We start from the raw sequence: 26,434 nt of genomic DNA, 5'->3' as shown, positions 1-26,434 counted from the left end.
GTAGGACACCGATGATGCACAACGCAGTGGACGTCCAAATTAGGCGGTAATACCAGAAAACATCAGAAAAATCCACAATTCGTTTTGAATGAGCGAAAATGATGTAAGATTTGCATAAGAAAGATAAATCTAGTACAAAAAAAAAAAAAAAATTAGCCCATTGACGACCAAAAAAATTTAACCCTTTCTTGACCCCTAATCCAAATATACATTTATTTAATTATGGCTTGCCCACCACGTGTTAAAAAAAGAAGTTGCTGTTCTTTACTGTCTTCTCAAAAATCAAATACGTCGTATTATTCTCAAAACGCTACAAATTTGAAAGTAAATTGAAAAGACAAGTAACATATTATTAAATTGATTCCTTTGAAGCTGGTTAGAATAGTCAAAAATTATAGAAGCTTACAGAAAATTGCCATTTTTACTTTCATTTAACTTAAATCTTTTTTGAGGTTATGTTAACTATGAGTTGTTTTTCAAGTATTCCAACACAAATTCTCAATTTAATCTATTCGTCTAATATAGCTGAAATACCACTTTTCAAAATTTTTCATTCCGAGCGATATCAAGCAGGGTGCCCCATCTTTTATGTCGGTATGAAAACATTGAATAACTTTGAAAAAAAAAACAACTGATTTGTAGAAGTGAGGTATTTTTATTTGGTTTGGCTATTTACAATTTATTAAAAGAATTTTTTGAATACAATATCAATCAAGTTGTCACCTTTAGTAGCAATCACAAACTGCGATCTTTTTTCTGCGTCTCACCTTGTCAAGCATTTCGGTTTTTATAGCGTCGATTTCGGCATGAATGTTTACCTTAAGCTGGTCAATAGTCTGCGGCTTGTTGGCGCAAACCTTACTTTTTAGATAACCCCACAAAAAGAAGTCCGGGGGGGTTAAGTCAGGTGATCTGGGGGGCCAATCGATGTCGCCTCTTTTTGACACTATACGTCGCGAGAATTTTCATTGCAGAAATTCAATTGTTGCATTCGCAGTGTGGCAAGGCTCACCGACTTGTTGAAACCAGTTACCGTTTAAACCTTTCTCATGCATTTGAGGGCAGACATAATGAGCCAACATCCATCGATATCGGTTTCCATCGACCGTTTCGTTTTCTCGGTAAAATTATGACCCAATGATGGTTTTGGCGCAAATGCCGGCCCAAACAGTTGCTTTTCGGCCATGCAATTTCGTTTCATGGATTTCGTGTGGATTCTCAGTTCCCCAAAAGCGCAAATTTTGTTTATTAACGCTGACAGAGAGGTTAAAATTTGCCTCGCCAGTCATTAAAATTTGCGTCCAAAAATTGGGTTCAGTGTCAACCACTCGAGCGACTGTTTGGCTGTATTCCAAGCGATGTGAATAGTCTGTCGGCAATATTCTTTGTGTCAATTGCACGTTATACAGAAACAAATTTAAATCATCCTTTAAAATGCGCCGCATTGTGCTTTCACTGACGCCAAATGCTGAGCGCGACGACGATACGTCGCTGTTGGCTCCTGGGCAACGCACTCCCTCACTGCTTCAACAAGTTCATTGGAACGTTTTGGTCGTTGAGGAACGGCATGTTTGTGATCTCCTACTGTCCCGGGCTCAAAAAAATTCGACACCAAACGAGGAATAGTATTGTCAGACGGTGTCTGCTTGCCGCGATACTTTTTGCGATATACGCGGTGAGTTACAACAATAGAACGAATATTTTCGATATATAGCGTCACTATTTCAGCGCGTTGTTGCGGTGTAAAGCGATCCTTGGTTGAAATTGTACTGAATTGACGTATCGAAAATATGTATGTTGAAGTCGATCGATTGGTAAATGACAAAGTTATTCAGAGTTTACATACCGACATAAAAGATGGCGCACCCTGTACATATTTTGAATTTAGACCAATTGGATCAAAATATTGGGTAGTCGAAAAAGTCTTTTCGTATTTTGTCAATAGATGTCGTTGGAGACATCTATCTCCAGTGCTACCAATCACATTGTGTCATATCATATGGTGTTAGAAAGGTGACATTTTAAGCTTCATTTAATCAAAAAAAAAAAATTGAATTCGGAGAAAGAAAAAAAGAAAGAAAAAAAGTTATAGCTGTTCAAAAATAAATGAAAATAATGAAGAAATTCGCAATATTTTGAAATTTTTGTGTAAAAAAGGGAAGAATGCCACGCAAGCCACCAATGAAATTTGTGAAATTTACGGAGACGATGCTGTATCAGTTCGTGTAGCACAACAATGGTTCGCTCGCTTCCGTTCTGGAAATTTCGATGTGAAAGATGCACCTCGCTGCGGTCGACCTATCGTTGGAAAAGTCGATGAAATTATGGAAAAGATTGACCAGGACTGTCACATAAGCTGCCATGACATCGCCAAGGCACTAAACATTCATCATCAAACGGTTTTGAACCATTTAAAAAAGGCTGTTTACAAAAAGAAGCTCCATGTTTGAGTACCACATGAATTCTCTGTGAAAAATTTAATGGACCGAATTAACATCTGCGATTCTTCGCTGAAACGAAATGAAATCGAACCATTTCTGAAGCGAATGGTAATAGGAGACGAAAAGTGGATCAAATACGACAATAATGTGCGAAAAATATCATGGTGCAAGGGTGGTGAAGCTCAACAAATGGTTGCAAAGCCAGGACTGACGCTTCGAAAGGTTATGCTGTGTGTTTGGTGGGATTGGAAAGGAATCATCCACTATGAGCTGCTCCAGTCTGCTCGAACGATTGATTCTACACTTAAATGTTAACAACTGACTAACATTTGTTTCGGTCAATGCAGAACTCCCTTATTGGAGTAAAGTTGGCTTCAAGAGAAGCCTGTGCAAGTTACTTGTCGCAGTTTTTCGCCGAGAAACCACAAAAGTTTTACACTGATGAAATAATGTCTCTAGAAGAAAAATGGCAATGATGGTCGACCAAAATGGTACATATTTGGTTTAATAAGGTTCATTATAAATATAAAAAACAAAAAATGAATTGAAGCTTGATTAGAAATACGAAAAGACTTTTTCGACTACCCAATATAATTTAAAAAAAAAAAAAAATTACGCTAGTGTCCCCAGAAGAGTAATATTTTAGGGTAAAAAAATATGTCATCACCCAGCAGTGAAAGTCTGATCAAATTAGTACCTCGGTTCAGAAGATTACTGCGCTTAAAGATGAGCTTGCTTTAAAGGATCAAATCAATTATTCACTTTAATTGATTCGAAATATGTTTGAAGTTACAGCGTATTATCGTCAATATTTCCGCAGTAACAAAGCCAGAAACAGAGGAGTGTCAGTCAGTTAGGTTAGTTTTTTTATGTCACTGAAGTAGCGAGCATAAAAGAAAAAAAAAATTGAGGAAATTTAGATTGCTCTCTTCAGTACTAAATTCTCTTCTATTTGAATTTAAAATGACTTGTAAAATAAATTTTTTTTGTGACAATTATACCCAGTCGAAACAAATTTTTCATTTTAAACCTTCAAAAAGATTAATTTTTTTTATCCATGTTTTTAGTTCACCCAAAAGTAAAAATCATAACAACTAAAACTTTATTCGATTTTTTGTTTCATGCTAGAACTGCGAGCTATATCGTATACGCCATTAATTGCAATTTACAGTGTGGGATTTTATAAATCTCAGGAAACTTAATTTCCTTAAATCGCATGCTATTTTTTATGTGTACGAGTACTTATATTTTTTGTGCCATTCCTGTATTTCCGGCGACAAACAAAACAGAACAAAAACCACATAATTCGAACAAAGCATTCTCAAAATTTTTATTTTATGTCCTCAGATGTCCTCAGATGTCCCATATTACCCCATATGTCCTCAGCTTCACTTATAAGTGGGTTTTCTGTAGCTTTCAATAGTGATACAGTTTTAGTGGCGACAAAGTTAGTCCTTCGTGGCTGGATTGTACTGTAGCTGGATAATAATGCCTCTGAAATCTATTTAGGATATATTTATTGGGAATTATTCATATTTCCGTCAGTACTTTCGCTAGGATACCTTAAGGCTTCATATTGCCTAGTGGCCAATTCGGCGTCAGCTATCAGAGACAGGGACAGTTGAGGAACAGTCTCCGGGTATTCTTCATTTCAGTCAACCACAGCATCGCTTTTCAATGCGCTTCTAGCCACAACTTGTCAGCAGCTCTTCAGGGCCCTTTGCGGTAAGCAAGTTTTGGACTTTTCTTTTGTTTAACTTTCTTTATTGCTCGACCAGTACGAGATGGTGTAGATTCACGCACACTTTTCAGTCACATTTATCGCAACGGAACTACAGTTTTATTTTAGTACAGATTATCAGCTTGAAAATACACCTCCCCATTGATCCTACACCTGCAATGCTCCATGCGAATTCTCAATTATTCGAAACAGTAGTGAAATTTTGCGGATTTCAACAAGAACAGATAGAAATCACACGGTGCACGAATCTAATACTAATTAATCAGCAGTGCTTATGAAGACCAGTTACTATTCTAATTAGAGGCGAATCTGAGGTTCTCCTAATGCTTGATTAAATTTACAAAAAGTCTTCGTTAATTTATATTTTCACAAAGTAAAGGTGAGTGAAAGCTCTAACAGAAAATCGCAAATATATTTCTTTTGCATTTCTGTGTGTATATAATAGTACGAGCATTAGGATGGCCCAAACAAAAAATTTTGCCTTTTTCTTTCCACACAAATTCGATCTATAGCCAAAAAAAAGATATCAATTTTTTTATATTTTATTTGTTATTAATACTTATCCATTTTATTCAATCTCCTTTTCTAATTTCTCTTCACAAATGCCCCAAAAAATTAAAAAAGCGAGAAGAGTAAATATTTTTTTTTGTTTTTAATTTTGAATATTTTTTTTAACTTTTAATATTTTTTTTTAATTTTTAATATATTTTTAACTATTAATATTTTGTTGTAATTGTGAGGCGTTTTCAGATTCTCTATGAAAAATAGTTCAGGGTTTATTTTTTAAATAAAGCTTTGGATATAATTTTTTGGACATTTGTGTAAGGAAATAAAAGTAGGATATTAGATAGCAGATACGGCGGCCGCCGTAGCCGAATGGGTTGGTGCGTGATTACCATTCGGAATTCACAGAGAGGTCGTTGGTGAAAGCAAAAGTAATAAAAACATTTTTCTAATAGCGGTCGCCCCTCGGCAGGCAACGGCAAGCCTCCGAGTGTAATTCTGCCATCAAAAAGCTCCTCATAAAAATATATATCTGCCGTTCGGTGTCGGCTTGAAACTGTAGGTCCCTCCATTTGTGGAACAACATCAACACGCACACCACAAATCGGAGGAGGAGCTCGGCCAAACACCTAACAGAAGTGTACGCGCCAATTATTTATTTATTTTTTTATTAGATAGCAGAGGTCTGTAATTTTTATATATAGATATATATATATTTTATACCATATATATATTTTATACATAGATATATATATTTTATACATATATATATTTTATACATATATATATTTTATACCAAGTTTCCGCAAAAGCTTATTTTTTCATATTAATTCAATGGTGATTTTTTAAGCGTTAGCGTCACGGGTAAACATGCATAAAAAAATAAATAAAATAATGTGTTTCAGGAAAAATTTCAAAAAAAAAATTGGTTTTTTAGGCCATCCTTAAGGCACATTATTCCATACAAATCATAAATAATTAAGGCCGTCTCATTGCAAATCATTTTGCTTATTTTATTAAAAAAAATTTCCAAGCATCTTGCGCTTTGCTAAAAATATTCCGGTGGAAAGTGCCAGGCGTGTCAGTCGGGCACAACACTTTGGCACGCCACATCTAATGAGGTGTTGAATGCGTGAAAGTGTCAACTGTAATGTAACGACTACTTACCAGCATGCACACATACGAGTGCTCTATTTCTGTACACACTTAGCAGCGCGCTAAAGTAAATTGTAAAGGCAATACTTGCATACCCAAGTATGCGAGTATGTTGGTATCTCAGTTGAATTCTTGACTGCTTACGTCTGCCTGCATTTCAAGTCCATGCCTCTAGACAGTTTCTACGTTAGTGTACACAATTACAAGCACAACATTCCATAGGCTGCAGTCAGAGGTGCTGCCATTGCCACATTCATTTCCAGCGGCACTTCAAACTTGACTTGCATTGCCGTTGACACTTCCGCCGCCTGTATCACCACTACCAGAGCGCCACACAACTTTCATTTGGGCCAAGTCAACTGACAACATATGCAAATTTATAGCATTCAAACCAAGAAAACAAGCAACAACAATTACGTTAATAAAAGTACGAAAAACAACATTAAAATTGCTTGCCAAGTTAAATATTTCTGCCTACAAAAGTGTGGTGTGGCAATCTTCTTCTACATTTGCTGACAACTTTGCGCAAAAGTATTGCAATTTCAGCGAAAATTAGTTGTTACAAAAGTAAAAGTGCCAAAAAATGTGGCGAAGGGGGAAGATTACTTGAAAAATTGGAATGCCCGTAAATCAAGGCGTATTGTTAGTGAGAGAAATAACAAAAATAAATGAAGCTTGAGTTGCACGAACGACTTTTCACGCATTGCCTGTTGGCGGCCTATTGGCCTGATGACTGTATGGCCTTATGTCCTTTTGGTTCTTTGGCGTGTACGCAGCAGTTTCACTTTGGTGTTTATCATCCGCTGTTGTCAAGTTGAAATATGTTAGAGCCCAGGTTTTTTGTTGTTTTTGGCTTTTTCTTTTTTGCTTCTGACGACAGGCACACTTTTGGAGGAAGTTACAGAAAATCAAGCTTTGCAGCATTTTTGCTTAATTTAATTTTGAAAATATCATAAAAATTACTTGCCCAACTGTAAGGCCGTAAATTTTATATTTTGAAGAGAGTTTTGCTTAAGAAATTAAAAAAAAGAAGAAAAATTCTTGGTTTCAGTGTTAGGAAGTTTGCTGCACCAAAATATGAAAAAAGGAAAGAAACTAAAAAAAAACAAAAAAATCGAATTTTTTTTGGTAAAATGTATTTATGTGGATGTATTCAAATTTATGTATGTATGTATGTGTGTATGTGAAAATGAAAACTTAAATACAAAGTTTTGGTCAAGCATACATACATACTTACTTACATATACATATCCCACTTTTTAGCTACAACCAATATTTTGTGGAGGATCAGAAAATTTTTCTTGCGGATAATTATGTACAGTGGCGAGCACAACTTAGAGCGTGATGATTTTTTTTTAATATTTTCCAACTAAACTTTCAACCCACAAGTCAACTTGGCAGGCTGAGAGAGGCTGCAGATGTACAAAACTGATGTTAGCTATCAAGTCCGACCCACTGTCACAGATCCTCCTGTCACTAAGTAGAAGGGATTGCAGACAGTTGGTTGGACTGGTGACGGGCCACCATGGGGCGAAGCACATGGAAAAGGTGGGCATCGCAGACAGTGCACTCTGCCCAGCTTGTGAAGTGGAAGACGAGACGGCGGACCACTTCCTGTGCGTCTGCCCGGCCTTCGCTCGAATCAAGCTTGAGGTCTTTGGGACTGATGTGTTAAGAAGCGATCACCTTGGCTTTTTGGCACCACATGATCTACCCAGAATTCTTCGGAGGTTGGGTAGACTTAAAGAAAATTAAAAAGGGAACCTGAAGAGTCTAGTAGATTTAAAGAAGTGCAACACAATGGACTTAATGTTGTATGAGTGCTGTACTTGCTAGTTGTCCCCGACAAAAACAAAACTTTTAAAAATTCGTTCTTAAATACTCTTCACTCTTTAGCCAAACTTATATAATTCAAACTTTATATTAGGTGCGCAACTAAGTTCTCGCTGTTTGTAAACAGATGTCGCCAGCAGTGTGTGCTAGTCGATTCGAACATAACCTAAACGTCATAAACCAAGCTTAGACATATGGTAAATAAACTGCACTGCGCGAAAAGCGGGCGCAATACGCGGAGAGGCATGAAAACGTGATTCTACAGCATGGCAACGCTCGGCCTCACGTTGCCAAACCCGTTAAAACCTACCTAGAAGGACTGAAATGGGAAATCCTACCCCACCCGCCATATTCTCCAGATATTGCGCCGTCCAATTATCACCTGTTCCGATCGATGGCACATAGTCTAGCTGACCAGCAGTTCCAGTCATATGAAGACATCAAAAAATGGTTTGATCCGTGGATAGCCTCAAAAGATGAACAGTTTTACCGCGACGGTATACGAGATCTACCAAAAAGATGTGAAAAAGTAGTAGCCAGCGATGGGTAATACTTTCAATGATTCACTTGTAACAATTTTTTCAGAATAGAGTTGTATTTTCATCAAAAAAAGAGCACATAATAAAAAATCTAGAAAAATTCAACAAAGTTTCATTTTAGATTTTAAATTTTTAATCTGAATTTTTAGATAAAAATGGAGTTTTGTTTAATAAATTTTGGGATAATAAAGCGTATGTTGATTAAAAAAATAAATACTTTATGATGGCGCTTGCGGTTTATAAAAACAGGAATTTATTATTTTTAATTTTTTGTTTTTCATTTTTGTGAGGAATAAAGAGAAAAAGAGCCATCAGAAGAAAAAAAAAAAAATCAAAGGGATTCATTAGCCGCTTCAAACTATGCAATTAAAATGATGTAATTAAAAATTTGTTGAACAGTTTGATGCCGCGTGGGGAATTTGTCCTTATCTCTCCTAAAATCAGTGTATACTTTTAAAAGATCTCTTTTAGAAAACCCCTGATTTCCATGGTACTGAGATCTTCCTACTCATTGAAAAATTGTCCACCTGAAATGGTAAATCCTGTGATAAATACTGTTCTTAAAAGCATCTCGAAGAGTTTTGAGGAGTTAGAGTACCAACTAATCAACAACCAAAATGGGTTTCTTAACTAAAATATGTGTGTAGCTATAAACTCGTGTCGAAATATCAAACTCTTTTCTATATTACGACGCCACTCTAACTGTCATACCGATTTTTTAACATTTTTGAAATTATAAATTTTACACATCCACGAAACATACATCAGCACTTAGTAATAATTTAAATCAATGAGATCAATTAAATAATAAACATTTTTATTTTGTTAAATAAATTAAAATTTGCGCCCAGTACGCAAAACAAGATATTAGTTCATGAAACTCCACACAAAACTCCATAACGCAGCCATCTTCCTGCTTCTTGCATGCCACCATCTTTCTTACACATGGCACATCTCTCCTGCCCCGCTGACTACTCCAATTTGGCCAATATATCCGCTTCACGATAGAGAACATATTCCTTTTTGTCCTCCATTTCGACAGCAGTGCCGCCGTACTTCGGCAGCAGCACACGATCGCCCGCCTTCACACCGACCGGTATATAACTGCCACTTTGTGGGTTGCGGGTTCCGGGACCGACCGCTATTACCATACCCTCCACCATACGCTCGACGCCCTTTTCGGTGAGCACAATACCACCTTTGGTTATAGTAGCCGCCTCAGCGCGTCGCACCAGAATTCGATCCAACGTGGGAATGACGCGTTTGATAATGGAAGCCATTGAATGACCGAACGAAAATCAATGTTATTCTTAATTGAAAATCTTGTTTGCTATTTGGAATTATTTTCACGCTTGACAAGTGACAAACAAAAAATTTAAAATTCTGAATTTTTGTTCACAGCCAATGGGTTGTAGTTTGAATTTTTTCATGCAGCACACAGTACTCATGATGATGTGTTTTGTGGTGGAGAAGGGAAGTGGGCAAAAATATGAGATGAATGCTGGTAAATTGTTTGAACAATATTACTAGACATATATGTATATAGGAATATGCAAGCCCATTGTTGAGCGTAAACAAAGCCGGGTGATTGAGTTAGGGTGCGCTGTGGCGTATACGTAACCGGAAAATTGCTTGTAGCGAATGCGTAGTGAAATTTACGGAAGCAACCAAGCGAAATTGTTAATGCAGTTACTCTTTAATGCAATTTTCAAGGACAATTAAACTTGATTGAAAGCAAAGCTATTTATGTTTGAGCGGAGGATATTGTTACACCTTCAGGGAGCTGCGCAAAATACATAAGCACAAACATATGCGTATGTATGTTTGTGTGCAGCTAAGTTCACTAAGAGCGCAATGTAGTAGTTTTATTAGAATTCTTTCACATTTATGGCTTTGCTTCGCAAGTAGGGTGAGATGAAAGTGATTTGAGCCAATAAAATCAAATCAAAGTGAGGTGAGGTGAGGTGAGGTGAGGTGAGGTATGATATGTTAAAGAGCTGCATACATACAAATGTAAGTATAGAAATATTTAAGCAGGGTTTAGTCAAGGATGCAAGCGGCATATTGTGAAACTATCAATTATGTTATATAATAATTTTTAACAAATATCGGAATTTTCAAAATTTTTATTTATTTTATGAGAATAGGCAAAATAGGTCAGGTTAGATGCGTTGCTTTCAAAAGTGTTCACTCAGCGGCCGAGTCCCCTTGTTATGCCGAACAAAAATTTGTGAAGCTCTATCTCTACACATCCCTAAACCATTTCGAACACTTTCCGAACTCAATCAACTCTGCTAAAGAGTGTGTATCCAATTGTCCAGGTCCTCGAAGAATTTGCATCCCAGAAATCTGACGTACATTCTTCGAGGTGTGTGGCATTCGCGAAGTAATGATTTCTGCCTCCCCTTCATCTGCATTACACAACAGCTTCAACAGCATTGACATGTAGAGCTCATATCCTGCCTGCTAAATAGCCAATAACTCCGCGCGCCGTTGGTATTCCCGTGAGGAATCGTATTATTGTGTATGATAGCCGCAGTATGTTTAGTGAGTGTAGGTCAAAGTGAACGAGCTATGCGCAGTAGGAAGCCGCATTAATCCAATAGTTGTGAGTTGCTATTTTAGCCTTCTTCCCAAGTTGTGAATTGAGTGCGGTTGGTATGATTCTGCTAGAGTTTCAGCTTTTCACCTCCACTTCCTGAAATACTAGCTCAAGAGCCGATTGATGCTGAGCTGTAACAGAGATTCTTCGGATCTCCGAGATTCTTGAATGTAGATTTTAAATTGGGCGTTACTGACTGCATCCTGGAACGTCCGACTAATTGCTCCCAGGAAACTAGCCACATTAGACATTAGAAGTGCTTTTAACAGTTTAAGATGGGTAGACGTAATTGAAGCCTAGAAGACAAAATTCAAGATCCCGAGTAATCTATTCAAAATTATTTGCAGCAATCTAAGCAATCGCGCACTTATAGGAAACCCGCAATAGATGCAAGGCAAAACAAATAATAGCTGATGCTGTCCAATGATCATTACTCGGACCCAAACTGAGGATGTGTATCAAGTAAGATACGTACACGACAGTGTAGCTGAAATAACTGCTCGAAACACTGACGAAGCCAAAAGGAAGTAAATCAAGTGCTGATCCGAGTACATACATGGCTAGAGGACCACTGATTAAAACTGGTCACAGAGAATACAGAGCTAATCCTTCTAACCAACAGAGATATCTCATTACAAGTAGATATGAAAGTACTCGGTGCCACTTTATCGACAAAAATAGTGGTCGAGTACAACTAGATGCAAGATTAACTTACTGGGCGCACATAAATCATGCTGCCAAAGTAAATATGCCGCTTACTTACTAAGTAAGCTCAAGACAAACGTTGAAGGCCCAGCTCAGTGCAAGCGAAAACTTTTAATGAACACGACGAGCTCGATATTTCTATACGGATCCGACATATGGGCAGATTCGCTAAGGGCGAAATGCTGACGAACAACTTTCTAATAGGTGCTACGTACCTACGCTCTCACAGTGGCTTCTTCATACAGAACAGTAGCAGAAGCAGCGCTTTTGATTATCAGCGGAACCATTCCTATAGATTTTTAGCACAAGAGCGCAAACGGAGTTGGGAGGCAAAAATCTCAGGAACTCCTGGCCGGCATTAGAATTCAAACGCTCACACTTTGGCAAACAAGATGGAACTATAAGCAGTGCAGGAGATGGACACCGAGACCAAAACCCGATTTAAAAAAGTGGGTGGAAAAAAACACGGTGAGGTTAAGTATTACCTCACAAAGGTTTTGTTCGGACATGGGTCCTTTCGCAAGTATTTGCGGCGAATGGGAAAGGTGCACCTACCAAATTGCATTTATGGAGATACTGAACACGATGATGCGGAGCACGCTTTCAAATGCGAGAGATGGAACATAGAGGAAACAGCTCTGGAACGAGCTATTGCTGTATTTACGCCTAAAGAAATAATCGAGGAAATGATGATAGGCTAAGGAAAATGGAAATATTTAAACTTTTTAGGCTTTTCAGTTAAGTTCTTCTACATACAAAAATATAAAAAAAAATTTTATTTTAATAATTTTAAAAATGGCGCTGAAGTTGACCCTCCCGAAAAATTGAACCTGGACGGTGTTATCCATTTTGGCTCTTCTATTTATTTGAAACACAAAAACCAAAAAAATTATTGATCAGTATGACTGTAGCTATGTCCCTTACTAGAATAAAAAATAAAAATAAAAAATAAAAATAAAAATTACAAGACGGCGCGGTTTTGAATTTGACACTCTACAAAATCGGTGTTTCTTCAGTTGTTTAATCAAAGTTATACGGAATAATTGAAATAATAATATGATACCAGTACGGGCAAGAGCCACTGATGTTGTGAACAGCATATTAAAGTTTCAGACGATTCGGATTAACAGGTTTTGTTTTTTTTTGACAACACCAGCCCGAAAAAAGTAGTTTTGAGATAATTGAGTTTAACGTTCTGTGAGTGGAATGCGACCATTGATGCCGCCGCGTGACGATTCTGACTCTACCTGCTAAAACGGCTGTAGACTCCAAAATACTTCAAATATTCTTCCAAGAATTTGGCAGTATATTCTTAAAAGTCTATACTTTCGAAATATAAAAAATTGATTTTTTGAAAATTCTGGACCACCGGGACCGCTTAAACTTATGCTAAAGAGCATTCAGCATATGTTTTTCCAAACAGGTGACCCTGGACGCAGGGTGAGTAAATGAATGTGTCCTTCTTAGCACGCCATCTTTACGTCGATGCAATGCGGAAGCAGTCTCAGGGTTGAGGCAAAAATATATTGTAAGAAAAGAGGAGAGATGTTTTTGGTGGAGTCGACCTTTACTATTTGCTGCGAAGGCATTTTTAACCCAACCTCAATGCAAAAAAAAGAACCAGAAACCTGCTTGCTTCCGTTATATATGTTTAGTACAGTCATATCAAATGTTGCAGATGAATTATGGCGTTAAACATCTCTGGACTAATGCGCCATCGGCTTTCAGTTGTTTTCACCAGCTTCAGTCAAAAGCAACCTGCCTATTTCGCTATTTTGTCGCGGAATACTACTAGCGAATACCTGGCATGCACTGCTCAGCCTCAAGCTAAAGTAAATCAGCAGTTAAAAAAATCATAAGGCATACATTTTTCATCCTTATTTCGTCTATTTACAAGTATTACCGCTTAGCGGTGTTTGGCACCCAACGAATACAAAAATATATATTTTTTCTCCTAACCTGTTGAAAAATCTCTTGTTTTCAAAATTTTAAATTTAATAGGTGATGTTTGATAAATTCGATGAATACAAATGATAGCAAATACTTCCTAGTTTTATAACAAAAAACAGTACACCAAACGGTTGAGTAATTTTTGATTTTTTTGTAGTATGAGTATAAATTATATGATTTTTAAACGCATTTCGACTTAAAGAGACACCTTTTTTGTAGGTTTATGCAGCTTATGTCCTTTCAGGAGAGCTTAGCTTTGAAATGCAGAAAATCGTGCGCCAATCGAGGCATTTTGTGCAAAGTTATTAGCGGACATACACAAATATTTTGGGACTTTATTTTATTTAATGTAGGGATATAAAATATTTGTCAGTATTTTCATATTTTTCGTATTTTTATTTATTTAAATAAATTTCGCTACTTCTACTAATATTATTTTATTAAATACTACAATAAATAAACATTTCATTCCATTAAAACCGTTTAGTATCATCACTTTGTTAAACTTTTTACGCACTAGTCACCACCAGTTTTCAATTTCGTTTCCCATTTTTGTCTTTCTTTGTAATTTTCCCTTCCAAATCACTACTCTCTATGCAATCGACTTACCTTTGTCGTTAGGATCGAATTCAGCCTCTAATTCAGCTTTGGTTGGCTCCGCCTCTGCAACTGCTGCGGCTGCCGCCGACGCTGCCACATTTTTGCTATCAACATGTTTGTTAGAGGACGCAGCGGTGGCGCTAGCGGTGGGGGTGGATTTAGTTTCGCTCTTCTTCATGGTGTTTCGTACTTTGTGTCCTCGAAAAACGGCTTGGATTTTAGTGGCGGCTTTGGCTGGAAATACAAAAAATAGTAGAAAGATGTTAAACAAACGGCAACAACTTTTGTTTAGAAGCAATTTAAGGCAACTTTTATAAAATATGCAGCGCTCGTCACGCTTGCCTTGTAAGTAAGAAAGGTAAGTGTGCGTTGTATAGCTGTGTAGTTTCAGCTGTGTTGCTGAAGTCATTAATATTTTAAATCAATCGATTCACATCCTATTTTTGGGACTACTTCCTCACTGGCATGGGTTTTGATTTATTTATACAGCCTAAGCTGCTTATATTTTTGCTTGCTGCATAGTTGCAGTGCTTTGACGGTTTATAGAATTTCGCCTCTTTTCATGTGTTTCATTGCTCCGCCCACACATTCGTTGCAGTACTAAATTTTTTTTTTCTATTTTTGTATTATATCGACAATATCTGCTGGTGCTTCAGTAATGCAACACACCAACTCTTCCCCCGCTGCTTGCTGGCCTCTCTCTTAAGCCATCTCAAATTGCTTGGCTGTTGTGTATTTTTTAATTGAGTTTCTATTGATTTACGCAAACAAAAGAATCGATTTGTGAAATGGCCTTAAATTAAAGAAAACTTTACGGCGGTATTTCCAAAGATTCTGTTAGCATATCAAGATTTACTATTTTCACAGCGAACTTCTGTATCATAACCGTTGAACTGTCTCGTGGTTACTACTAGTAACTCCCAATTAACGAAACTCGCCCAATAGAAATTAGGTTAATTTAAGTTGGGTTGCTGTAAATGAAATTTTCTATTTTTATTTTTAACTTCAAAACTAAATATACGCAAAAGCTGAATATTAAACTGAATTAAAAAAATGTAAATTTTAAACGAACTCCGATAGGATACCCATCTAGTAAAAATATTTGCTTGCGAAGATTTTTGCGTAAGGCGAGAAGCTCATAGAAATGACTATGCTAATTTTAGGACTAAAGTTAACAATATTTGAAATTTATTGGCAATTTCAGCAGTGAACGACTTTGTTAGAAATTAAATACTTTTTAGGTGTTTGGTCGAGCTCCTATTCCTATTTGTGGCGTGCGTCTTGATGTTGTTCCACAAATGGAGGGACCTACAGTTTTAAGCAGACTTCGAACGACAAATGGTTTTTTTATAAGAAGCTTTTTCATGGCACTTATCTCTTGTTTCGTTGTTTTGTTTTATAAATAACTTTTTTTTATACAAATATGTAGGTGGTAACCCTGGTACAGATCTGCCACGGATGGTTCATTCCTCAAGTGTTTCAAGTAGGTGGCGACTTCTAACGTATTGCAACAGGGCAGTAACGGACATTGATTTTAATGCTCAGTCCACTTCCCGACGAAATACCTGATGGTAGTACGGGGTATCCGTACTGTGACGATTGGGTGTTTAGTTCGGCTTAAAGTCCCACACTGAATGGGTTCGGCTTGCGACGCTCCCTCTTTGTAAAACCAAAGAAAAAAATCCAGCTAATGTAGAGTTGTTATCAACAGGGGAACATATTCTTAATACCTTGTAATGTGAAGAATTTGTATTGCAAGGTGAAGCCCAAAATAAACATGACTGGCGTCATAAAAATGTTTTTGATCGCGCCGTCTTTTTAATGAGTTAGTGCGTTGTAAGTTAAATCCTTAGCTGACTTCCACTGAAAGCTTGGTGACATTCGGTTCAGTGGAAGTGAAGTTATTGCGTTTAAAGAGTCAGTGTGTTTGTGTCATTGGTACAAAAATGAGTTACAAAGAAAAAGCTAAAATCAGTAAAATGTTTACCGAAACATTTGAATTTATGAAAAAAGTGTATGGCGATGGTTGTCTATCTGGTGCCAGAGTTCATGAGTGGCTTACACGTTTCAGAGATGGTTGTGAGGACATAAATGATAATGAATATAAGGGCCGCCCAAATCCTCCAGCAATCACCGAAAACTCCATCGAAATTTTTCGTAAATTTATCAAAAATGAAACGAAATCTTCGGTGAAATTCATGGAATCGGAGTTGAATATCCCCAAAACAGAATCAGCTCAGAATTTAACATTCGAAAGACCTCATTAAAGAGGTAAGAAAAGACCAGAACTTCCTTTACAACATTGTAACTGGTGATGAAACGTGGTGCTTCCAACATGAACCTGAAACTAAGCGTCAAAGTGCCGAATGGAGGGCCCCAGACAAGCCACCACCCAAAAAAATCGAGTTTGGAGAAGTCAAAAATCAAGTTGATGCTCATTTGTGTTTACGATTTCAAAGGAATTGTCCACAAGGACTTCGTGCCAACGGGCCAAACCGTCAATGCAATTTTCTATCTTGGCATGGTGGAGCGTTAGTTGCATAACATTCGTTGAATTCGCCATCAATACCGCGAAGTAGGAAGCTGGCGCTTATTGCCATTTCATCGATCCACTCTCGTGACTGATTTTTTGACTAAAAATCGCATTTTAACCATCAATCACTCACCGTATTCGCCTGATATGGCTCCCTGTGACTTCTACCTATTCGCGAAATTGCATTTGGCCATGAAAGGAAACCGGTTTGCGTCCGTAGAAGTCATCCAAAAGGCTTGTACCGATATCCTAAAGGACATTCCGGTCAATGACCTAAAACACTCTTTCGAAAAGCTTTTCGATCGCGCAAAACAGTATATCGAGGCCAGAGGGGAATATTTTGAATAAATAAACTCGAAGTTATCAGAACAAAGCTCCTGTCATTTCTTTTTTAGCTCACTCTGGTTTATTTTGGACTTCACCTTGTAGAATTTATTTTCTAGTACAAACTATTTTATTTTGATGCTCGCTGCTGTGTATATATTTATGCCGCGATTTACTATATTCACACCTATTAAGTTCATTTAGCACTGAGGTTGACAGCTTGACAGATTTTAAATTAAATACAGTTAGCTCACCTGCCGACAAATATGCGCCCAACTAACAACTTAGCAGTGGATAGCGCTACTGCTCCAACTGTGATGGCGTGCAATGGCACAGCTGTTGTCAGATTTCATGGAGTTTGTTTGCTGCCAGCCAACGAGAATAGGACTGAATGATGTCTTTGGCGCAGCAGTGAAATGCAACCGTAAGGCTTGATTTGCACGAAAAGTTGGCAAAGTGATGAAGATAGCAATGAGATTTTGCATTACACCAAAAAAAAAAAAACAAATATTGTAGAAAAAATTAAATAAATGAGAAAACTGCACGAACTGGCACAGACGCAAGGTGTGCACTGCACTACCGACTACGCTGTCACGTAATCAATTTAATTTTGCTATTTCTATTAAACTTATCATAGTTGTTGCTTTTGCTATTTTGTTATTTTTCTATGTAACATTAATGGATTATTTCAGGTGTTTATACGAGTGTCGTTGCTTTTGATTTGAGTTTCGAATTTCTTTCGGTTGTTGGTTGTCTTTTTTTCGTTTTGCTTTTACACTCATAAATTACAATATTTATTATAAAAACGTATAGTAGCGTAAGTTTGAAGTAGCTAAAATTTTTAGCTGATTCTTGATAATTTTTTCCCTGGCGGTCTTGTGCAGTTTTTTCATATAATATACAACCACGAGTAGGCACATTTTTTATATGGAGAAAACATGCAACATCATCAGAACCAGACACACAAACAAAAAGCGAATTTATTTGCTGAGCATTTGGAAAAAACCTTTAGCCCAAATGAAGGCTAACTGAATAAGTAGAACCTATTGCAAACTGGCCTGAGTACAATGAATATAGTATTCCAGTTACACCAGAAGAAGTTGGTTAAGAAATAAATAAAATAAAGCTTAAGAAGTCTTGAAGTCCTTTGTGATCTGCGAAAAAATTGCATTTTTTTCGATATGTGGTGCTTTTAAAATTTTATAAACATAAAAATCTATGTACATACTCGTATGCTTGTGCTCATTTTCGGTCTTTGTGGCCACAAATGCGCTTCATGCATAATTAGTTCCCAACAAGCAATTTCCGCTTTATTGCCCTTTCAGGCACTTGGCTGAAAATACTCTCACATGCATACATGAGTATATACCTATGTACATAGATACAGGTGTATAGATAGCATAAAATAATCGCATAATTTTTTATACGGTGCTTTTCTTATAATATTTCACTTTTCCCTGCTCGCGCCGAAGTGCTTCCGTTTCCGTTAACAAGCGCACGAAAAATAGCTATAATTAGAAGCGGTAACGGCAACGCAAATTGATGATATTTATGCATATCCATTTGTTATTTTTTACAGAAAAAATGTATATATATATTTATGCGTATATGTATAAGTGTCAAGAAATATTGCTAGGCATTTGTTAAAACAAAACCACATTTTTGGCTATTCGTTGCCTTTCGTTTCCATTTTGATAGTTTTTTTTTTTGCACATTTTGTTTTACGAGCCTGCCTCAAATTTGTATGTAAATTGACTCAAAGTTGAAGAAAAAGGGGAAATATGAACCATTAGAGCACTCTAAGTGGCTTTGAAAATTCAAAAGCGCGGTTTGTTCTCAGTGTTACGCCGAGCTGCATCATAGATTTGCATAATTGGCTTTACATACATATATTTCCCTCAGGAAAGTTCAAACATAAGAAAAGAAAAAAAGAACTTTCTTTGCGCTATAGAGCTCTTCCTTGTTAATATGCATGCACTTGTCCCATAATCCTCATGTTAGTCTGATCTAATTCAGGCCCTAAGATTTGTATGACCCTTCGAAATTTTATTTGAAATCACCGTAAAGGTCTGTTTTGTTGCTTGGTAGTTGCCTCGCCTAAGTAAGTAACTCAGCTCCCAATTCCTTATGTTATACGATAGTTTCATACAATTTATTCTTTCTGATATACGAGGTGTGTTTAAAAAGTAAAGTGAATTTTCAAATTTCGCGGGCTACGTATATTCGACTTTCGATTATTATTTTTTTATGTTGGTACACTCGTCTCGAAGATATGTTCACGGTTTTAGCAATATAGCCTGTTTAGTTTGTTTGTGAGAGGCATAAATTGCATCTTGACTGTTTTGCGTGTTCGGCGATTTTCTGCTATCGAAATTAATGGATCAAAGAAGTTGCATTAAATTTAGTGTAAAAAATGGAATTAAGTGCTCAAAACCACTTGAGATGTGCACAGTGGCGGTGAGAGTACTCTGAGTCAAAAAAATGTTTGCAAGTGGTACAAGCTTTTCACATAAGGTCGAGAAGGTGTAAATAACAATGCTTGCTCTGGACGCCCCATCACATCAACAATCGATGACAATGTCGAGAAAGTGAAGAAAATTGTTATGGAGAATCGTCGAATCACAATAAGAGAAGTTGCTGAGGATGCCTGTATAGGTTAAGGTTTAGGTTATACTGGCTGGTCGAAGCTACGGAGAGACCATTTTGGACCATAGCGACGTCAGATTAGAGTCGTATTTAGCGGAAGATGCGCGTATTGTTCGAGAATTGTAGTAGTCGCGCAAGCTCCAGTTCAGGTATAGATTCTAGTATCCATGCAATCCATCCCTGCAATATTTTCGGAAATTTTGACAAGACGCTTGTGACTGTGAAGTTCGTTCCAAAATTGCTGAATTTTTACCAAAAACAACGTCGCATGAGCATCGCTCAGGAATTGTTGAATACCATCAACGATAATAGAGATTTCCTTAAATTTAAATTTCAAAACTGGACCCGAAACGTGGGTATATGGATATGGCATCGAAACCAAAGCGCAATCGTCCCAATGGAAGAGTCCAGGAGAGCCAACACCAAAAATAGCACGCCAAGTTCGATCGAATGTTAAGGTTTTGCTCACTGAATTTTTCGCTTACGTGGCGTATGGCACCAGGAGTTCGTAGCACAGAGTCGTACGGTAAGAAAGGAGTATTACCTTGAAGTTATGCGCCATTTTCATGAAGCAATAAGCAAAACACACCCCGAATTGTGGAAGAAAATGTATGGCCTACGCATCAAGATAATGCAGTGGCTCACTCATCTTTGCTTGTCAGAGATTATTTGGTCAAAAACAACAAATCAAAATTAAAATTACAGCTAGTGTTTTGATACCAAACATTGCTCTTGAAATTCCGTTCATGCCAGTAATCGCACTCGCTTTTTTCAGTCTTTTTTTTGTTTTATAAAATTTTTGTTTGTTGAAAAAGTCTGTTTACCTCAAAGAAGGCGGTTATTTCCTTCAACTAAAACAGTCGAAGAGGCTCAATATTGAATTGCACAATTTATCAGTTCCTCCCACGTGGAAAAGAGGGAAAGAAAGATGTGTATTTTTTATTATTCCTTCATAATTCCAAATTCAACAGAGTCCGTAGTTAAAAATTCCGTTGCTGTAGTACAAGATTTTTTAAGTATTCGTAAATTAAGCAAACAAAATAAAAATGCGTCCACTTAATATTCATTTATTTGATATTCTGCTCGTTCTCCTTTTCCAGTTACGCGAAAACTGGGCCAATGCTAAGAGCACATACATACATACATATATACTGAACTATGCAGAAATGGCAATTTGGCGGTAACAATCGTTATTTAATAACAATTCGAAGAAATTTACTCTTTTGCTCAGTTTTAAAGTCAATTGCAATTTGTGTAATTTGCATTATTTGTACAACTGAGTTCAAAGAGAAGAGGACAATATTTGTACCCCATTGCGCTGTTAATAACGCAAACCTCGTGAAGGTATTTGAGCTCGTGGTAAAGATTTAATTTCAATAAAATGAAGATAATGGCAAGTGCTGGAGACGCTGCACCCAAAGGCTACAACGATTTATGCAGGCAAAATTTCGCTTAAGCCCGAGCTACCAGAGCTAACTTAGTTAATAAAATGTTGTTCATATTTTTTACTCTAGCCCATAAGAGTAAGCCAGACGACTGGCTTTTTTAATTCCAAAGGCTTTAAGTTAATCAAAATCAAACGAGACTGATATGGATGTGCCTTAACAAAGCTTAATGAAGGTAGAGCGGTTTGAAGGATAATTTTTTGGACCCGGTCAATTTTGTTTATTTAGTTTTTATGTCTTGATCGCCAAATGAAAGTATCGTATCCCAAATAGGAACGAACGAAAGGTGTATATAAGATTATTAAGGATCAGTGAATTTAGAACTATTTCGCCTCTCATACTCTAATACCGAGTTAAGAAGGGACTCGCAGAAAACTAGTAGATTGTGTTTACTCACCTCTTACGTGAAACTAACTAAATAAAAAATTAGTCCCCATATTCATAGTGTTTGTTGCCCTTATTAATTGGCATATTCGCTTTTCGTAACTTCTAGGTGTTCTTCAAAATGTGTTCGGTGAAGTGTCACTTGCGGAGAAAATTGCAAGAAAATGGTCATTTGTCGCACAATGCAATAGCAAAAACTTAAAGTATTGCGAAAAGTACGGGAATTTATGTTTTAAAAAAGTTTAATGAGATCTAGTCGGTTGAACGAAGGCTTGACAGTGGAAAAAAAAGGATTTGTGTCGTAGTCACAAGCCAAAGAAGATGTGTCATTATTTCGAAAAAAAACCTTGCCTTTCACTTCGAGATGCTGTAAAACAGGTCTATAAATCGAAAAATCATGTCCAAAAAATGCGCAAAGGTGAAGTTTTACAATCATATAAAAATATTGTAGCACCCAATCGAAATGATAAACCAAATTAGAGACTCCCAGACTGGTGCATCGTCTTCCAAGCTGAGATCAACATATATACCAAGCAGCAAAAACGAAAATCCTAATGGACTCCAGCAATGCTTACCATATTTATTGATAGTTAAGCAGCGATCAAGGCACTGGCCTCAAAGCGCATCAATTCAAGATGTGTTAAAGAATGCAGGAGGTCGCTCTCGCCCATCCAACAACACAACACCTTGACCTGAGCGCAATCAAGTAAACCAGTAGAAGGTGGTCTCTGACAACTAACTGCAGGGTCTCCAAAGCTGAATCTTAAAAAGACAAAATGTTTGCTTGGATCAACTACCATCGTCCTCACAGGTGCTATAACGGGTCACTGAACTATTGTCACCCTAGCCAGTGGAATGGGTGTACCTCACAATGACTTTTGCAGGAGCTGTGGAGATGAAGAAGAACAACACCTCCTCTGTGAAACCCGTATTTCAAAGAAGCCGTGCCAAATATCTCGGCGATTATTTCTTTGAAGACCTGAGAAATTTGCAAAATGTCTCACTGGAGGGACTAGTTACCTTTTAAAAAGATCTAATTGGTTTAAGCAACTTAGTTAGGGGAGGGAAAACAAATGTAGGTGCGAAAAACAAAAAAAAAGAAAGAAATTTAAAATGAGCAGGAGTTTAAAATGAATTGGCAGAGAGCGGCCTTAACAATTGATGTTAGTTTATTGCTTATCATAGTACGCTTAATAAGGAAGAAAATGATAGAAAAATTGTTTTGACAGCTTCTACAAATTTCATGTTATATTGATTTTAACATAACATAACATAACGTAACATAACATAAGGAACAATATTTTTTGTTCAGATAGGAGGCTCTACGAATCATCTAGAGTATGCTTCTCGCATAGAAATCTTCAAGCAGATAATTACTGAAGAAATGATAGGCATCATTAGCAGAGAGATAAATAGAAAAGCTGAAGAAGTTTTCAGAAACTTGAATGAAACAAAACCTTTCGCGCAGCCACGGAAGTTGACAATTGCCACAGTCAATAAAATATTTGATTTTTTGGACTAACTATCACCACACCGCTGATAGCTACGGAAAACAGATTGCTTAACGATATTTCGAGCTACCATGACTGTCAAAGATTTCATGCTATAAATCGCTTTATTCGATTCGACAACAGAGCTACTCGCGCTCGGAGAGAATCAACGGACAAAGCGTGATATGTTCAAGTGATATGTTCAATTTTAGTTTTAATCGACTTTATAAAGCCAACGATGAAGTGACTGTAGATGAACAATTGTATCCATGCAGTAAGCCGGCAATGTATGGAATAGGTATTTGAGTCTGCAATGCAATTACTAAATTTCCATTGCAATGAGAACTTTACACCTGTAAGCCTCCAGGAGAGCTTAGCAACAGAGAAATGTTGGAGGGAATGTTGTGAAACGTTTAGTTCACAGGTATTACAAATATGGATGAAGCAGTTGTGGCTGATAATATTTTTACATCACTTCCATTATACAAATGTCCTACTACTTAGCATATGTGGGAACATTACGCAAGAACAAGACTTGCCATCCAGAAGAATTGCGATATAGACGCCGTGCGGTACATTCACATCTGTCCGTGAGTCTGTCAGTTATGTGCCGAAAAAAAGTGCGTGTTGCTGCCCTATCCCAGTGCCTTATGATATCAGCACTCGAGATACGCAAAAGAAGGCCGAGGCCATACATTTTTACAATAAATACAAAAGTGGCCTAGAACGTATACATGCAAGCGCAGAAGCCGACTTAAAGATCGCTAATCGATACTTAAAACTACAAGTGAAGTCGTTAGGACGGCTCAAACATGGTTTCCGTATGTGGTGCCCGAAAAGTTCGATTGTTTTATGAGTAGTCTGATATGGTGCCCTATCTTGGCTAGAGCAAAGAACGCGCAAGCCCACAAAAGGTTCTTAAGCTCGCCCATCAGGCCAATGTGGATAAAAGCTAGATCGGGGCTTTAACATTTAGCCTAATTGTCTTAAAAACTGTCACAGAAGTATTTTTTTTTTAATTCTCACTTTCAAAATTCACTTGCCCAAATTACGTGACCAGTCATTATTTACAACTTACAACCGCAAGTAAACATCTACACGCATTTACTTCAATACATTTTAAGTACCTTAAACTTCAAATGTTAAATTGTATATGGCTTTAAATTTTTGGAAAATAACAGCAGCAAACAAAAGAGTTAAGTGCTCATGGAAGTCGTAACCACAGGACATGCCACATGCCACATGCTACATATGGCATTTACGAATATCTACAATATACGGCTATGCATGCATGCCATCGTCCAAACATTCCACCGTTCCACCGTAAACGGCCGCGGTACGGCACTGGGCCAGCGCCTGGGTGCAGCTGGAATAGCGAAATTGCAAGTTGGGAAAAAATGTACAGTTATTCAGGTCAGCTTGTGTTTGCTTCCGCCACGCTATGCAACGCCACTTGCACGCCTGGCATTTCTAGTAAACTGCATATAAATACTTATATATGTATGTATGTATGCATCTATGGATGTGTGTGCATATAAGTGCTACAAAAGGCACCATTTTCACTACTTACATACATAGTTGCTCTTTGAAAATTTATTTATTTTATCTTTTACATTTTACACGGCCTTCATTTAAACTTTTACTTGAATATTTTGCATTTACTTATTCTATTCTATTATTATTTTGTTTTTTGTTTGTGTTTTGGAGGAATGAAACTGAAAAATTTACGAAAAATATGCAAATTATTTGCGCTGACTACTTTAGAATGCCGGAAATAGTGGAAAAGTACACATAAATATTTACTAGGGTGGTCGTTTAGTTAGTTTTTAAAGGCTTCACGTGATTCCGGAAATTTTAGTGTCACTTGTATTAATGATAAATACCATTTTTATAGTAAATGAGATTATTGTTAGTATTTTAGGAGTGATTAGATGAATCAACTGTCATGAATAAACATAAATAAACACTAGAAAAGAGGTGTCAAAATTAAATTTGTAAGCACTCAATGGCTATTAATAAAATCGCATTCATACAGGGAAACTTTTGCTGCTTCAACTTTGCGGATTCTCGTTGAATAAAAAATCAGCAGCTATCATCATCGTTTTCCTGTATGGTTTTTTAATAACGTCGCCTGTCGGTCTTTCGAAATTTGTTCTCTGAAGAGAGGGATTTTGAAAAGGTGCACCTGAACTTTAACAATACATACAGGGTTGCCCATATTCGACGAACCCGAGGGATTTCGATGACTCTTAGGGCCCATTCCAATCGACGAGGCTTGTCCGCAGGCAACAATCTTTGCGTCAATTGAATCTTATACGGGAATAAATGCAAATCAATGCGGATAATTCGTTGTAAAGTGGTCCGAGCAATGCCAAACTGCTGAGAACGGCGATTTTGGGATGCCCTTGGCGACGCCTTGGTCGGTTTTGATTTGGCCTCTTTGGATTAGAAAGAGCATCACCAGTCGAAAATCTTTCGTACACCCGTCTAATGGTGTTCTTAGAAGGCGCACTTTTCACATTATTTAATTTTTTATACGCACGTTGAGTTTTCACAATTGACTTCTTTTGTTGAATGAAAATTTCAACAATTTGGGAGCGCTCGCGTGGCGTGTACTGCTCCATAGTAAAAATCTGCTTGGACTGACGCTTCCAACGCGGTTTGTCATTAAGCAATTTGACGTCTTTGTCAAAAGATACAGGGTTGCCAGATGGGTCCATCGAGTATAGGGAACCCTATATACATATATAAGTAGAGATCATGTTGGTATAGCTGAATCTGAAAAATTTTGCAGGAATACTTTTTGGTCTTGTATTTGGCCTTTGTGTTATCAAATCCAGTGCTTCTCTGATCGCTAAATGTTCCGCGTGTTACGCTCTGACTTTAGGAAGAAATTCACATTTAGGCAAGCAAAATTTGCTGAATTTGAAGTCACGGAAACTCACGAGAGATTCACCAGGTACCATTACGCTCTGAAGCGTCAGTGCTTGATTTGGATTTTGGTTCGGCGATATCATCGACATCATTACCAATAGTGGCTGATATCGAGCTATGCTAACAAGCTTTTTGAGAACCGGGATGGTTTGTAAGGATCTCACGAACATATCGGCTACAGCGGGTTAGCGAATTACTGCAGGAGAATCATTGAATTTATTGTTCGAGAAGGTTGATGGTTTCATCATCTCGCGTGGTGGCGACATTCTTTGGTGACTAGGGTGAAAAAAGAGAAGCTTTTAAGAAAATTTTTTTGTGATACAGATCGTGTAAGTTTATTCAATCAATTTGCTTATAGTAAAGCAACAATTCAGAAATTTGAATGAGTGGCAGTGTATATAATAACTCGCAACAGAATTATCAAAAACAAAGCAAAAAAGTACAGACTGCCTTTTTTAAACGAGATGTTCCTTGAGGTGTCACATAGCATACTATTTGTTTATATTTACATTTTTTTAAAGTACTTAGAAGCCGAAAAACCGATTTTACCTAATAATTATTAAAAAAAAGAAGAGATCCAGGGGTACCTGGTGCATTATGGGCCGCAC

The 26,434-nt window shown here is 37.2% G+C and overlaps 1 protein-coding gene across 1 annotated transcript; it reads right to left on the bottom strand.

The window, feature by feature from the left end:
* Window positions 1-9,009: 9,009 nt before the first annotated feature.
* LOC128867929 (10 kDa heat shock protein, mitochondrial-like) lies at window positions 9,010-9,632 on the bottom strand. Its single transcript, XM_054109556.1, has one exon. It carries the CDS (start codon window positions 9,491-9,493, stop codon window positions 9,185-9,187), a length of 309 nt encoding a protein of 102 aa, XP_053965531.1. The 5' UTR covers window positions 9,494-9,632; the 3' UTR covers window positions 9,010-9,184.
* Window positions 9,633-26,434: the final 16,802 nt, after the last annotated feature.

Source organism: Anastrepha ludens, chromosome 6 (assembly GCF_028408465.1).
Source record: "Anastrepha ludens isolate Willacy chromosome 6, idAnaLude1.1, whole genome shotgun sequence".
Taxonomy (NCBI): Eukaryota; Metazoa; Arthropoda; class Insecta; order Diptera; family Tephritidae; genus Anastrepha; species Anastrepha ludens.
Note: the sequence above shows the minus strand (reverse complement) of the source record. Positions and strands in the feature narration are given on the sequence as shown.

What these genes read in the sequence shown, in the direction of transcription:
- LOC128867929 (XM_054109556.1), bottom strand. Translation starts at nt 9,493, where the DNA reads ATGGCTTCCATTATCAAACGCGTCATTCCCACGTTGGATCGAATTCTG.